Consider the following 16,426-nt stretch of genomic DNA (forward strand, 5'->3'; position numbering starts at 1 on the left):
TTGCCACCCCACTAGCCCACTTGCCACATCTATCTTTCTCCCCACTCCCTCTCTCTCATCAACAACTATAAAAGGAGTCTTAAGAATGCCCAAAAGGTTTTCTTTTATGGTGGAAAGTCTTATAAGAGCATTTTATTCTCATAAGTCTTGTAAGTTACAAGAGAGTTATATTGTATGGTTGTTTCGTTCCTAAGTTTATTATAGGCGACATTGCCACCATACTTGTGTTTCTCTTTTTCTATCCTTACTTAGCCATAAGTGTCTGGTTCGTGATCAAACCCCTTATGTGAGCAATCAAATGTGTTGTGAGTACTTTACGGGCAAAATTAGGAGATTGAACTAAGGAACCTTCTTAGGCTGCATGTGAATGGTGAAAAAATCCTCTTCGAAATTGACCCCATGACATATGGTAACAAGAAAAGAAAGAAAGGATGAGTAAGAAATAGTAAATACTAAATAAATGAGAATTTAAAATAGTAATAATATAATCTTTTTTTAATAAATAATATTGTAATTAATTATAGAATTTATATCGATACAACTCTAAGTTTAAGGGTGTAAAGTATATGTATAGTTTATTCTCAAATCTACTAGAAAATTCCAAAGTATGGAGAATAGTAAAGTAGGTAAATAGAAGTAAAAGCCGTAGATTAGATTCTCCGGAGTCCTGAGTGATCTGTATACGAAATTAAGCATAAATACAAGCAATGGCGGAAATGTTGGAGATTGGAGGGAACTGTACTCTACACATTCCCGTCTCCTTTCTCCCTCTTCTCCCTCGTTTTCTCTTATACAATTCGATCATGTCTTTCCATCTCTGAAACCCTATTTTCCATTCTTCCCCATGTCTCGCAGAGCCCTAGATTCCCGCCAATCCATTGACTCCTGTACTCTCAAGCTCCATGGTTGGAGCCCTTTCCACCTCCCCAAAACCCTAGATTCCGACACCCATTCCTCAGCTCCCACCAACTCTAAACCCTACTACTCTTCCACTCCTCTCCACACCAAGCGCCCTTGTCTCTCCGATCGAACTACCTCTTTCAATGTCGACGCCATTGACATGTCCGCCCTCAGTTTGATTGACGACGACAAGCCTTCTATTGCCGCTGGCTGTTACACCCGTCGGAGCTTGCGATTGATTGCTAGGAAGCGGCGCCGGCGTGGGTCTAGGTCTGTTTCTGGGCGGAGTAGTGATCGGAGTGGGACTAGACGGTGTTGCTCTGTTGGGGCTTCGGCGGCTCATGGGACTTGCTCGGATTTTCCTCTGGCGGTTGGGACTGATTCGAGTGGGGAGTTGTTTGTGAATGGAGATGCAAATTGGTCGTCAGATGTGAGTGAAGCGAAGAATTCGAGGAGGGAGAGAGAGGAGAAGGATCATTTGGGTTCTGGGTTTGGTTCTTCTAATGGGGGTTTTGATGCTCAGGGGAATGAGTCTGGATATGGTAGTGAGCCTGGTTATCGTGGAGATGGTGAATTTGGATATGGTGATGAGATCGATGAAGAGGATGAGGATGCCAGATTGTTGCTGTGGGGTGAACGACTAGGAGGTTCGTTTTCTTTCTCTTCTTCTTCTCATCTTTAGAGATCACATTAGTTAATCACATCGATGGCTTAGACTAGACCACAAATTTACTTTTAAATGTTGATGTTGGCTCATACAATGCTGTTGGGACACTTGTTGGATCCCTTCTTAGATACTTGTTTTAGTACAACAAATCTTGGGGACAAGGATCCGGACCTCCCATTGCTAAGCCTAATTAATGGACATATAAGTTTCTCAAGCATACATTTTGGTTAAATTATACCAATACCATAATTTTTTTTTCTTTTTTTTAATATCTACAAGCGTCCGGAACCAAACCACCTCGACTAATTTCATACTCTACAACATTTGTGTGTCAAAAAAACTCATAGAAAATTAATTCATAGGTAGATGGTCACCATGGATTGAATCCTTGACCTCTTAACCATTTATTGAGACTATATCTTCTTTTTACCACTGAGTCAATCCGTGATGATTTACCAATGCCATGTACTTTAGCTTACATTTCTAGTATGTCTATTCATTTATACCTTTGAATTTCAAAATTGTTCCAAATAATATATGTAAAATTGTTTAAAAAATACATTATTCCTAAAATAAACAATGTAAATTAATTTACTTGAATGTAAATGATGTTACCTATGCCATTTGTGTTTGAATAAATATAAGTTATTTATTAACTCTGAATTTCCGTATACATATAAAAAAAGTTTATATATATATGTATTCTTTTATATCTGCCACGTCCCAGATTTTTAAAAGGTGGTGTCTAAACCATGCATCTGTGTCTATCCGGCTTCTTAGATTTTGAGATTTATTGGCTAATCCTTAAAACTTGAAATATTAACTTCGAATTTGACTTCCACGGTTCCTATCATATCATATCATATCCTTTTATCAATTTGTCTTGAAATGATAAACAAAATAGAGTGAGGAAGTGTACTAGGAGTTTGATACACTAGTAAAAAGAGGAATATTGGATTGGACAGACATTTTATTGTCTGATTGTAGCCGAAGGTTGTCTAACATGTCACTTCAACCTTTACCGAAGGATGTATACAATAAGAGATATTCAAATATAGAGACGTAATCGAAAATTTTGAACTTTGGAAACTAATGTTGTAATTTAACGGAGCTTACTTTTGAGGGTTTATTTAAAACGGCTAATGGTTGAGGGATTTATAGCACCTTGATGGAAAAGGTTCATGGCAACTTCTAGATTGTAACCAGCTTGTGAAACTTGTCCATTTATTTGTGGAGCATGATCTAGATCTGAATTGAGTAGCTTTATGAACCTTTGATCTGATATTTAGCATTCTATGGTCTGGAAACTATATTCCTCGTAATTCATGGCTTCATATTGTTGTTGGCTTGAAAAGAGTTAATAGAGGTTCATGCTCCACGGCAGGCGACTTTATGTTTCACCTTTGGATATCAATGAAAGCTTCACCTCTAATGACATTAAATTGTGTTGTTTTCTTATTCTAGTTCTGTTGGTGGATTTGTTTAAAAAGATAGCAAAACGTGTGATAAAAAATCGTGCTGTGTCCTGTGTATTTAAGATCAAATAACCCCAAGAACAACTAATTTGGGACTGGCTCCACAATTGAATTAAGGTGTTAGAGATGGATGGTTTGTGGATGTAGTATTTTTATTACATTCGGTTTTGTATATGAATTTTATCTTATCTAGGCATTTATATAATTGTTAACTTTTCATCTATGCTTTTGATTATGACAACGTTGGGCAATTTATGTCCTAGAGTATATTTCATTGAAAGATGAGAACATAACATATCATAGAAAATCCAGCAGCCCCCTCAATAAATCTCTCTTTGTTGTTAGTAGAACTTTACAAGTTCATTTACCTGTCTTTTTCCTTAAATGACTGTCTCCTGTTTAATCTGCATTTCCTACCTTCCTTTCACCCAAAACAACCTTTGGCATATCAATGACCAATGGGAAGATTAAACATTCGATTCTGAATTTCTGATATGTACACACAGGCCCCTTTTTCTGGTTCAAAATTCAAGTTAAAGAGATGATTGATAAGTTCGCATTTGATGCAGATTCTAAAATGGAAATTGTAGGAGAGAACACATTTGCAGATCAGAAATCGCACCATAGATGTCGTCGTAAGAAGCACGAATGTAGAATGGTCGATGCCTTGAGGTGAAGCAAACATCAAAACCGAGCAACTAACACTGAATACTCCTGATGCTGATGGTCCCTACCTGCTGGTATGCCTCTAAGACCTGAATTTTTGAAATCCAAAGTAAAGGTTCCCCAGTTTTGTGTCTGCTTTGCAGTTTACAGCATCTAGATTTTGTGGATAGATCCATTGCTGCTATGAACTTTAGAACAACACCTTTGAAGCATCTACAACGAAGAAAACATAATCACATTGCCAAATTATCTTGATATTTTCTCAGCTTTAGTTAAACTCTTTTGTATCTGTCTCAGTGTCTTGACAGCTGTGAAAAAAGGCTTGAGTTCTCAAGTCAACTTAGTAAATACAACTTTTGACCACTGATTCTATTTTCCTTTTTTTTTTTTTTTTTTACTTTGGCTTGGCCCCTATATTTTTACTAAATTCTATAATGGTCCCAACTCTTAGCTAAATTAAACTAGTACACGTGGTATGGCCGAGCTGATTACATTTTTTTCACACTACGTAGTTTGAATATACCTAGAACTTTTAAGTTCAATTAATATCCTAATGAAAATCATCAAATAGATATAATGCTGTCTGAGTGGAGAATAATTGTCATTCATTGGAGTAAAGTTCCATGAGTATCTACCATCTATAAAAAATAAAATAAAATAAATAAAATAATGTTATATTTTTAGTTCTTAAATTTTGAAAATACGGATGTTTGGTGTTTGGTGTCTGAGTTTTAAAAAAAATATATTTCTAATTTTTGAGGTATGTGTTTTGGTCTTTGAATTTTTAAAATACACTATTAGCCAATTAAGTTTTTAAAAATAATTTTAAAATGTTTTAAAAGTAATTTTTTATTATTTAAATTAGAAAAGTCATTCTTAAAATTCACTTTTTGTCTAAAATTATATTTCAAACTTATTTTTTTATAATTCAATATGTCATATCATTATTTTTATATATATATATATACACACATATTAGGGATGTTTTAAGCCCAATCTAGAAAAATTGGAGGTTAAAAATGTAAATTTTGTAAAGGCGATGATTAAATGTGCCTATACTTAAAAATTTGGAGACTAAAAATATAATATATTTTGAAAATTTAGAGATCAAACATATCTATTCTTTAAAAATCATGGAATAGAAAGGTAATTTTCACAATTTTATTTGCTAGCCATTGATTCTTACTAATTGTGCTTATTTTCTTGCAATTTCTTAACCATAATTTCAATTTTTAGGCAATCAAATTCTAAGAAATAACATTTTATTTTTTTAATTTTGGTTTGGATTTTGAAAACATTCTTTAATATCCCGATAACAAAATAAATAATTTAGATTCCATTTGGTAACTTGAAAACTAAACCTATAGATATTACTTTTACATCTAAATTTCTTTTTTTGTTATCTATATTTTGGCAATAGTTTAAAAAATCAAGCAAAATTTAAAAAATTTTAAAAAATAGTTTTTAAAATCTTGATTTTGTTTTTGAAATTTGGTTAAGAATTCAATCATTGTATTGAAGAAAGATGCACAGATACACATAATGAAGGTCTCGTTTTTTATTTTTGATTTTTGAAAATTAAGTCTATTTTTTACCAATTTCTTATAATAACTTATATATTTCTTAAATACAATGGTTGAATTCTTAGCCAAATTCTAAAAATAAAAACAAAATTTTAAAAGCTACTTTTTTTATTTTTTAAATTTTGACTTATTTTTTAAACCATTGATAAAAAGTAGACAGTAAAGGAACAAATTTGGATATAAAAGTAGAGTTTATACTTAATTTTTTTTTAAAAAAAAAAAAAACATTTGGTAACCATTTCATTTTTTGTTTTTGTTTTTGAAAATTTTTTCTTTTCATTTTTTGACCATGATTTGCATCTTCCCTAAATACCATAGTTGAATTTTTAGTTAAATTTTTTTTAAAAAAAATTAAAAATTACTTTTTTTAATTTTCAAAATTTGGCTTGATTTTTTAAATCATTGATAAAAGATATATAACAAATGAAGAAATTTGATAATGGAAGTAATATATATATATATATATATATATATATATATATATAATTTTAAAAAATAAAAAAAATAAAATGATTATCAAATCAAATTTAAATAACTACCAAAGAGAGTCGAAATGATGAGCAAAAGGGCTTTAATACTCCAAAACTAGATGGGAGTGAGCTTAAGTTGTATCAATGAACAATGATGGGATAAAGTGGGAAAAAATTGGGTAAAATGGCCAAAGGGAGCATGCAAAAGCTAAAATGTTAATAAATTAAGATAACACTAGGATACTATTTTTGTTTACAAAATGAAATAAATAAATGATGATAAATGGGCAGTCTATCTTCAAATACCTGCCTTTTGAAATTTCAGGGATTGAGTTTAATATTTTGGAAAAAAATATATTTTTAATTTTTGAGATTTGAAGTAAGTATCTATTTGATCATAAATGAGATTTCAAAAATGATATTTTTAGGACTTGTTTGGATTGATTTTTTTAAATATTTATAAATATATATTTTTTTTCATTTATAAACATTGTTTAAACACTTGGAAAGTTAATCCAAACATATTCTTTGTCTTTAAGGTTTGAACACATGTTGTAAATGGTCCCTAAAGTCACTTGACTATTAGTTGAATAATGAAAAAGTGTTATGATCATTAGCGGGTGATTAGTAAGATCCGATGGCAAAATAGATTAGTTTCATACATAAATAATTGGACAATGAGATGATAAATGATGTAGCATATCCATCCTTAATCTTTCTTTTCTTCTCTTCATCTTCATCTACTCTTCTTCAGTACTACTATTTTGGTTTTGGCTGCAACATTTCTTGCATTCGTTAAAGGGTAGCTTCCATGTCCTTCCTACCCGCTAAAATTAATGTAAATTATCATGTTTTCAAAATCATTGAAATAAGAAGTTGTCTCTCTTTTGTTTTTGGATTGTGAGGATGAATTATTTGTTCCCAATATCATTTACGGGGAGTTGAACGACGGAATCTCTTCCTCAGATAAAGATGTCTCTCGATGTGACTTTCTTTATAAGAATCACTTTTCTATTGTGTATTGCTTTCTGTGGGTTTGGTTAGGTAATAGATTATACAACCGATATGGTAGGTAATTTCTTGGAGAGTGATCTTCTTTCGCATTGTTGGAATTCATATTTTCTTATGAGAATTGACTCATCAATTTGACAATGATGATCGGTTGGAAAAAATTATACCACCAACATGTTGTCATCTTATTGTCACACCACCAACAAAAGAAAGTATAGAACTATCATATTTTGCCACCTACTCCTAGTCCGATGATCATGTCAATTTTTCGTTAGTCAACTAGTCAATTTAGGTATCATTCATTACATTTTTTTCAAATTTCATGAATTAAAAGTCTCTTTTGAAACTTCACCAAATAGGCACATGGTTCAAACTTTGAGGATTATGTACTTTACACAAAAATAATTGAGATTTTTGTATGGATGACCCAAATTTGATTTTGTTAATGTCAAAAGAATTAGATTTTGAAAGCAATGAAAACTAACATTTTGCTTAGATTACAAATCATTAACCCATGTCAATTGTCATTTGCAATTGCGGGTTCTCACTCATCCTAAATTGATTCGTGATTTCACATTCGAAAAAAATCATAAGATCTAGATATTTTAACAATTGGTGATAATTTCTATTTTTTTTTTTTTTTTTATGAAAAGTGTGATGTGCCTTGTAATCGTTGATATCATCAATTTGCAAATGATACATATCTGGGAGAAGAATTTAACGTTTGACAGTACTTTATGATATAAGTAAAATATTAATTTTTATTGTTTTTGGAAAGTGGGTCACAATGTGACTAAATTTGGATCATAATAAAATGGGGGACAAAAGAAAATAAAAAAAATAAATCAAGAGGTATAAGGTACTTGAATGAAACGACGTCGTGGCCTTTTGGGCGCTTTTTTGTTTCCGAGGAAGCACAGAAACCAATTTCAAGAGGGATCATGAAAGGGGAAGTTCTAAGCGCCTACAGAGCGTTGCTCAGGGCAACCAAGAAATCCTTCGCCGGCGACACATTGATGCTCACCGAGTCAGCCTCCGAGGTCCGCCGGAAGTTCGAGGAGAGCCGCCATGTGACCTCCGAGGCCGAGATTCGCAAACTGCTCGAAGAAGCTCGGGAGGCCTCCCATTTCATCTCCAATATGATCGTTCAGGCCAAGCTCACTTCTCGCGGCGGCTATGGTATTGTACCTCCTCCTTTTTTACTTTCCGATTCATTTACGGTGTTCCTCCTCGATGACTTGAACGAATAAAACCAACAACTAATCAAGCACTTGGCTAACCGGATTGCGAATTTGAAATGAACGCACTGCACCCCACATGTTTGATAAAATGCTTCACCCAATTTTTTTCCGTTTTTTATTTACTGAAAGCTAGTGGGTTCGTAGAAAAACGCTAGAAACTATTGTGGACTCTTCTGGGGTTATTTCATATTTGGATCTTAATTCTACTAGGCCAGTGTTTATGAAGCCTTAGATTAGGAATTGAAAGTGAATTGTGTTTGTATCGTATAATAGGTTGTAGAATCCCAAGTTTGTGTAATCTGGATTCTTATTGCTTAACTAGGATAGCAGTGGAAGATTCAAACTTCATACCTTTGAAGGAGATTAACAATGCCTTAACCTATTGAGTCATTCCTAAGCTGGATGGAGAGTTAACTGTTATTGACAAATTCACAAATTGGGATAGACAAACGTCACAAACCCATATATGAAACAGTAAGTTTGAGTTCTTAACTTTGAATTATAAAAATCTATATGAATCAGATACCTTTTCCAGGTTCTAACTTAACATGTCAAACGTCCTAAAAGTTGGGATTTTGAATCGATTGCCTATTTCTGGAGGCCCATATGAGATTTTGACCAAACTTTTGGAAACCCAAGTTTTTTTTACTTTTTGCTTATGTTAAGGTGAAATTACCAAAACAAGCAAAGATGCATGCCATAATGGTGTTTCTCTCCTTGATCTCTCGCTCGCGTTCCTGGATTCTCGCTCATGAGGAGCAAGCATGAAAGGATGTGGAAGGAAGACGGAAGATGAAAAAAGGACCATGCATGAGAATCTGAGAGTGAGAATTGAAGCGCAATCCGTGAGCAAGAATTGAGGAGAGAAGCCCATCATGCTTCCATCTTTGGTTGTTTTGGAAGTTTTATCCCATGATGACGTAAGCAGAAAGGTAAAAGAAAAGAAACTTCGTTTTCAAAAGTTTGGTCAACTCTCATCCGAGCCTCCAAAAGTAGGTCATCCATAGAAAAATCCACTTTTTAACCTTATTAATAAAATCTGAGAGCCAAATATGATTCATGGATATTGCTATGCAGAAATGAAGCCGAGTAAAGATCATGCTGGTGCAACACTAGAAGTTCCTTCTGAAGAGCTTCTGCGCAAATCTACGTGAGGAGGTGAGGCGATGGTTGCTGAGTTTCTCTTCGACAATTGTTCTAACTTCCAGCTATTTATTGGCTTGACTAATCATTTGCTCTTGCCCCCGGAAGGACTTGGAACATTTTTCTGTTTCCTTTTGTTGGTTCATTTCATATCCATATTTATTTGTGCTCGGTTAAATCTACTTGATTGCTATGATTCTTGCGTTGGACTCCAAAGTCAATATTTTGGCTTAAAACTCTTTCAAGTGAATGAAATTTTCCAGAATGAATTGTATCAAGAAGATTGGCTTTAATCATGTTTAAATAGTAAACTATCATGGATTGGCCTAGTGGTAAAAAGGGAGATGTAGTTTCAATAAATGGCTAAGAGGTCAAGGATTCAATTCATGGTGACCACCTACTTAGGAATTAATTTTCTATGAGTTTCTTTTACATCCAAATATTGTAGGATCCAGTGGATTATCCAGTGAAATGTAAAAAGAAAAAGTAGTGTTTAAGCATTAGAGAAAGAATCCTCTTTTGAAATCACTTTCTTTCTTATGAAAAAGAAAGAAAAGCGGACAATAGCCGAAATTTGGAAATGAATTAGACTCGCTGTAGTGTTCCATCTGCAGGTAATTTTTGTACGAATGCTTAAAAATCAGAGCTCCAACATTTGATGTGTGAAACCAAAATTATATTTGAAGATTCGAAATGGGGGAGTAGAAATGTCCATTTATCCCGTGGGTCCCCGTCCTAGACGGGGTGGAAAATCTTTGATTAGACGGAGAATGGGGAGGGAGCGGGGATGATTTTTTCCCCGTTGACTAAACGGGGACGGGGACAAGGATTATATTCCCTGCCCACCCCGATGAATATATTATATATTTATATTTATATAATAATAATAATTATTATTATTTTATCTATATATATTTTACAAAAATTGTGGTAAACATTTTCCTACTTTAATATATTACTAAATTGTTTTAACATTTAATACTTTCTATTTTAAACCATAAATGTTTTAGTATTTAAATGGAAGGTTAGACTATGATATTATAATACTTAAATTTTAACTTTTAGAAATTATAGGATTAAATTATATTTTTACACATGTAATAGTATTATTTTTATTAGGAAATTTTATAGTATTTTCTTTGAATGAAAAATGTATTGGAAATAACTCATTTAATATATATAATTTTATTTAATTAAAAAAAATTGCGAAAAATGAATATATTAAAAAAAAAAAAAACCAACGGGAAAATTTTTTCCGTGGGGAATTTTTGCCCCGATCCCTGCAGGAAATTTTGCGGGAATGGGGATAAAATAGGTTTTCCTATTCCCACCCTATCCATGGACATCTTTAATTGAGTGCTCTACCTCAAACTATCACCATCATTCGCTCAATTGAAATAAATTTCACGAAAAACCAGCTATATCTGATCTTGATTGGTCTTTTATTTGTCTTGAAATATGTATGGTAGAATAACGCTCTCCTTTACCCCTCATTTTTACATTAAATTTTGACATGAAATGTGGGTATTTAGAAAGTTGGAATAGGTACACTATTTATTGTTTATAACCAAATACCAAAAAGATCAAATTTTAAGAATAATAATAAATGAAATGTAGTTATGTTAGGTGAATTGTGTTTTAGGGACGTCATAAGTAGCATGGTCGGGTGTAGTACTTTAACACACCATCAATTGCAGTTGTTGAATATGTGCATATTTGGAAGTGATTTTGAAATAGTTTAAATTTATTTCGAAACGGACATTTAATCACTCAAATTTAATGTGCAATTTTATACTTTTAAATACAATTTTCATACTATTAAATTTAATTTTAAATGATTAAAAGTAGTTTTAAGTGATTTTGAAAATGAGTGATTTTAATCATTTCAAAATCATTTTGGAATATACCATATGTTGTGTTAAGCTTATGAGTTGTTATAATTTAAATGTTGTCTAATGAAACCTTTTCGAGTATCATGCATAACTGAGTTATTTCAAGTATTGGGATCTATACCATCTGAGGTAACCGCTTCTTTTTTGTCTCACCTGATCAACTGGGTTGTAATTCACTTGGACCTTAAATGATACGAAACCCCAATGGAAGTGCTAGAAGGATCCATCGTAAAATTTTCAATCCCTACAAATACTACATACTAAAATTGTTACAGAAAAAGGACGGTGGCCGAAAAGAGTAAGATCGCTTAGATTGAGAATAATAATAATGAAAAAGAAGAATGGACAGAGTAACATACAGTGATTTTACGTAGAAGACCCTTAAACAAACTAGCTTGATAAAAGAATTTCACTATATAAGATAGAATTCACAAACTTTCTTTCTCATGGAGGAATATCAAGCTCTCTTTCAATAATAAACTCTCTATTTTTCTCTCACACACATTGCTCACTTATTGGAGATTTCGAGACCGTTTGACAATCATGGGTCTCCACCTATTTATAGCTATAAAAAAATTTGGCCATCAAGCAAATCCAATGGCTCCAAATTGTCCTAGATAAATGTGAAGGATCTAATGGCTCCAAATTTTCTTTGATAAATGTGAATGATCTAATGGCTCTAATTGCCTTTGATCAATATGAAAGATTTAACGACCATAAATTGATCTTGGACAAAGTATAAGATCTAATGGCTCAACATTGTCTTCAAAGAAAATTTTTGAATAATGAGGAAATTTATGAATAAGTGAAGATTATCTAACAGAAATCACCAATTCAAATTGTATCAATCCAAGCAAAAGTTAGAACAAATTTTACCTTGATGATTAATATCAAGAGTAAAAGAAACTTGTTTCTAGACTCAAGTTTCGAACCACTTCACAAGAAAACTTGATCAAGGCTATTTGAATGATTCTAGTATGCAAATCTAAATCAAGAATTGCAAAGAAAAACAAGCTCTCCAACTTTGATGTAAATATACAAATTTCATTCAAGAACTAGATGATTTTTTTTATGTTGGGATTGATGACCTAAATCTCATAAGGTCGTATAGTTTGTAATTGTAATGTACAAACATCTTATTTATTTAATAAAATATATGATGTTTTATTTCATTTTTAGTTGCATTAACCACAAACCAATAAACCAAGATCCAAGGTTATCTTATAGATTAAATATGTATGTAGAGATATATGGGTGGATCATGTTTAAGTGATAACCTAAATGGTCTGTAGTAGATGGATAAAACTAGATACATTATATTGCTGACACTACGAGTATGACCCGCTTTGTAGATGTTACAATTGTTGTAAAGTGCTACAAATGATATGGTCCTGATCATTCATGTGGAGACATGTGAGCGGAGATATTCTCTACAAATAAGTTTGTATAAGACCGGACCACGAAATGATTAATCTCATTCTATAACGCCGTTCATAATAGAGACTTACATTTCACTAGGATGACTATAGGTGATATGACCTAAATCCTGAGTGAGTTGTGAACTTCTGCCTATGAAGGCGGTCCTTTGATTTGTATGGATGAGAGTGGCCAGATCGTCAACTCAACAAATCTACCATTTTGGGAATTCGTCTGATTGGGGAGCTGGAAACACAGCTACACAAGACGGAATTCACTCCTTCCCCACGGTAGGGGAAAGTAGATAAATCACTCCCTTAAGAGCTTATTTCGGGGTTTGGATAATATGGCGCCACACCCTCTCCTGGCTGGAGAGGGGTTTGGTCATAGTTGGACTATGATTTATTATTCATTAGAGGAATCAATGGTACTTAAAGAGTTAGATGTAACTATAGAGGTAAAACGATAATTTTGGCTCAACTGTACTTACGAGCAATTTATGAAGGGTCATCGCTTTGTTGATTGGTTATACCCAATGGACATAGAAATATATCTATAGTGCGAATAGTGCAGCTGACGATTTTTAGTGGAGTACCCGACAATTAATGGATTGTGAACAATTTAATTAATTATTCACGTATCGTTGAAGATTCAAATTATAGGTCCATGAGGTCAACGGGAATTAATGAGAATCAATTTTTAGATTGAATTGTTCAAATTAACTGAGAAAATTAATTATATGTGATATAATTAATTCTACTTAATTATATATGATATAATTACTATAATGTATTTGATACATTATTTGAGAGGAAATAAATATTTGAATTTGATTCAAATATTAGTTATGTGAATTGGATTCATATAATTAAGTTTAATATAAATAGGATTTATAATAAATATCATGCATTGTTGAGAGAATGAAAACTATAGGTTATGTTGTATTTGATGCAATATTAAACTATAGGTTATGTGTTATATTAAATATAACATATAGTTTAATATATATTATACGATAAGATAGTTATCATATATTTATATGTTAAATTATTTTAATTTATTTTGAAAATGATTTTGGGAGGGAGTTGTAACTTCATTTCCCTTATTTCTCTCTATTGTAGTGCATCAGTGGAGTTAGTGTAAAATAGACTTAGAATTCCAAAAAGATATAAAAGTTTTTCTTTAGAAAAACAGTTTTTCCACTTAATCACTTCCTCTCTTCCAAAAACTTAAGAGCCTACAACTCCTTAGTCTCATCCCATTAGAGAATACAGGAGGCTCTTTTCGTGGTGGTGACCATTTGATCGAGTTTGTTTGTGACAGATCTAAAGAAAGGAACGTGAAGAGGGGTTCTTCAAGGGTAAGTTTTCTCTCACCCTAATTCTCTCATTTCCTTTTTATTTGCATGTGATAAATTTATGATTATGCATAACATTTGTGCTCTGTAATTTTGATTCTGTGAAAATAAATTTTAGATCGATCTCCACGCTTCCGCTCAAGAACGTTCAAAGATTCCTACATTTTATACAACCAAGTTGGCTTTATATATCCTTCGAATTATTACCAAAACTCAGCCACTAAAGTGACTTCAAATATGTAACCTTCCCCATTTGTTAATCTCTTAATGACCCACTAACAAAAAAACCTTTAAAAAAACATTGAAATGGTTAAAAAAACAAAAAGAAAGCTAAATAATAGAAGACAATCCGAATTTAAATAAATTTCAGCTTCTTGATATTTGTAACCTATCCGGAACAAATGAAGCTTGAGATGTACTTAAATTCATCATAAATGAAGTTCGAGTGAATCTAATGCAACATCATCCTGAAACTCTACTTACGTGCACATATGAGGAATAACCAACATCTTCCTTCAAGTCTTTTGTTGAGTAATTCACCAAGAATCGAACATGAAAAATCAAAGTTGGTTGAAGTTTATTAACTCTTGATCTTGTGATAGGACCTGAACGTTGCTTGATTCACATCAAATGTTAAATAGCTCGTAGACCCACTTAATTTAAGTGAATGGTCTCATCTAATTAGATTAACTAAAAAAAAGTGACTCCAAATTTCATCTAATCAAATTATAACTAAGTAGCTTAAATGACAACTTGTTCTGCTTATAGATAGACTACCAAATAACCAAACTTATGGCTTTACTCTAAAGTCACTAGCTTTTGAAATTTTAGTAGTTCTAAAAAAATTCTTCTTACCAATGGGAGAGTCCTTAAAATCTTACCATTATAGTTTTGAGATATTACCCCTATTTTCCCATTCTTTTTATCCTTTGTTTTATTCTATTTGTTTTTCCCTTTCTAAAGTTAGTACACCCACTGAACCAATATTACTGCTTATCATTCAAACAATCTCTTTAGTCGAATTTTGAATAATAATTGTGTTTTATCTTCAAGTTAAATAAACTTTTTTAGTCTCCAAACTTTTTAGAATATAGGTGTATTTGGTTCATGAGTTTTTATTATATACATTTTTAGTTCCTAAGTTTTTAGGAATAGATTTAAAAGATTCATGTGATGTAATTTTTTCTATTAATTATATGACATTTTGAACTTACATAATAAGTTATTTTAGAGAGAGTAGAGATAATTTTTTTTATTTAAAATAATAAAAATTTATTGTAGGAACCTTTTAAACCAATTTTTAAAAATCTAGAAACTAAAAAGGTACCTAGTCTGACATTTTGCTATCAACTACAAATTACCAATCAAATACATTTATATTTATGGATCTGTACAACTACTGCTACTAAAGCCTAGCATTAGTGGCAAGAACGAGTTGATCCACAAGTGTGGGATGTATTCTATTAACCTAATTCTCTAGTTATAATGGTGAATGGGGGATGTGGTATGTAATTGAGAATTGCATGAAAATAAAAGTCAACGGGTAAATATAATCTCAAATTGGATAATTTAATTCTAGAAGCAAGAAATACTTTCAATGCAATTTTGATTATCAACTTCTCTTAATTAAACATGCATTCGATTTACGCATTCATAAGGACTTGCTAGGTCCAACCAACTCCTTAGCCTAACGGATTGCTGACTCGTTGGGTAAGCCAAGTAAGCACCCTAATTATCAATTAAAGCTGAAGTCCTAATTAATCTAAATGCCTTAGTCCTATTGGGTTTGAAAGCGTCCATATAGAACTTACACATTTTCGTTAAGAACTAGGGTTCTATTGTATGGTTAACCAATTAGGTAGCCCATCTAACTAACTTATTTATCCTTGAACCTATGTTTAACATGCATTCAAGGTCTATGGGAAACCTATATTCCTTAGCATACATGATTCAACCATTACTATTTGTGATTTAAGCTAGACGAACAAAGAAAGAATGTGCAAGCCACAAATCTTCGCTAAGACATACATTCTTTGAGAGGGAGTCAATTCGTACATAATCACATATCTAAATTAAACATGATTCAAAGAAGAGTAAATCAATTGCATTTAGTTCAATCAAGAAGAAATCTAAAAAAGTTACATTGGTCTTTGTTCCAAAAATCTAGAAAAACACTGACCTCAATAATCCATAGACAAGAAGAAGAGATTGGAGGCATTCAATCTTTAGTTACAACCCAACAATTAAAAAAATTGAAGGAACTCTTAAACAAGAGTACCTATGAGCGAAAGCGGATCTTTACGATTTCATTGTGACAGAATTACCATACATACATTCTAACAAACAGATATGCATTGTAAACACTAATTACTGGCATGCTTTAACAATAAATACAAAAGACCGAGAGACTTACCAGTTGAAAATAATCTTCACAAGAACTCGGTCCAACGTGAACGAACTCCTCTCGTTCTTTCTCGTCCGGCAAGCAATCGCCTAGCAGCACCAGATCATCTACACGATCAGCAGCGCATGAACAAGAAACAATTGAGGACGAAACCATCACTCGAAGCCCTCAGTATTCTTGGAGAGAGAATCCAAAGGGTGA

The 16,426-nt window shown here is 32.4% G+C and overlaps 2 protein-coding genes across 3 annotated transcripts; both read left to right on the top strand.

Moving 5' to 3' along the window:
- The first annotated feature begins 664 nt into the window (after positions 1–664).
- On the top strand, positions 665–4,071 carry LOC120091971 (LYR motif protein). 2 transcript variants are annotated; one of them, XM_039050155.2, is made up of 2 exons: positions 665–1,547; positions 3,612–4,071. In XM_039050155.2, the coding sequence occupies exons 1-2, from the start codon at positions 845–847 to the stop codon at positions 3,716–3,718; spliced, it is 810 nt and encodes a 269-aa protein (XP_038906083.1). In that variant the 5' UTR covers positions 665–844; the 3' UTR covers positions 3,719–4,071. The 2 variants fall into 2 exon arrangements, with proteins under 2 accessions (XP_038906083.1, XP_090163509.1); XM_090307383.1 differs by having other exon boundaries at positions 685–1,547; positions 3,549–4,071.
- A 3,414-nt stretch (positions 4,072–7,485) lies between these two features.
- Positions 7,486–9,434, top strand: LOC120091441 (complex 1 family protein / LVR family protein). Its single transcript, XM_039049468.2, has 2 exons — positions 7,486–7,951; positions 9,091–9,434. The coding sequence occupies exons 1-2, from the start codon at positions 7,714–7,716 to the stop codon at positions 9,165–9,167; spliced, it is 315 nt and encodes a 104-aa protein (XP_038905396.1). The 5' UTR covers positions 7,486–7,713; the 3' UTR covers positions 9,168–9,434.
- Positions 9,435–16,426: the final 6,992 nt, after the last annotated feature.

The sequence above is a fragment of the Benincasa hispida genome, chromosome 11 (genome assembly GCF_027475165.1).
Source record: "Benincasa hispida cultivar pf3 chromosome 11, pf3_genome.v1.1, whole genome shotgun sequence".
Classification (NCBI taxonomy): Eukaryota; Viridiplantae; Streptophyta; class Magnoliopsida; order Cucurbitales; family Cucurbitaceae; genus Benincasa; species Benincasa hispida.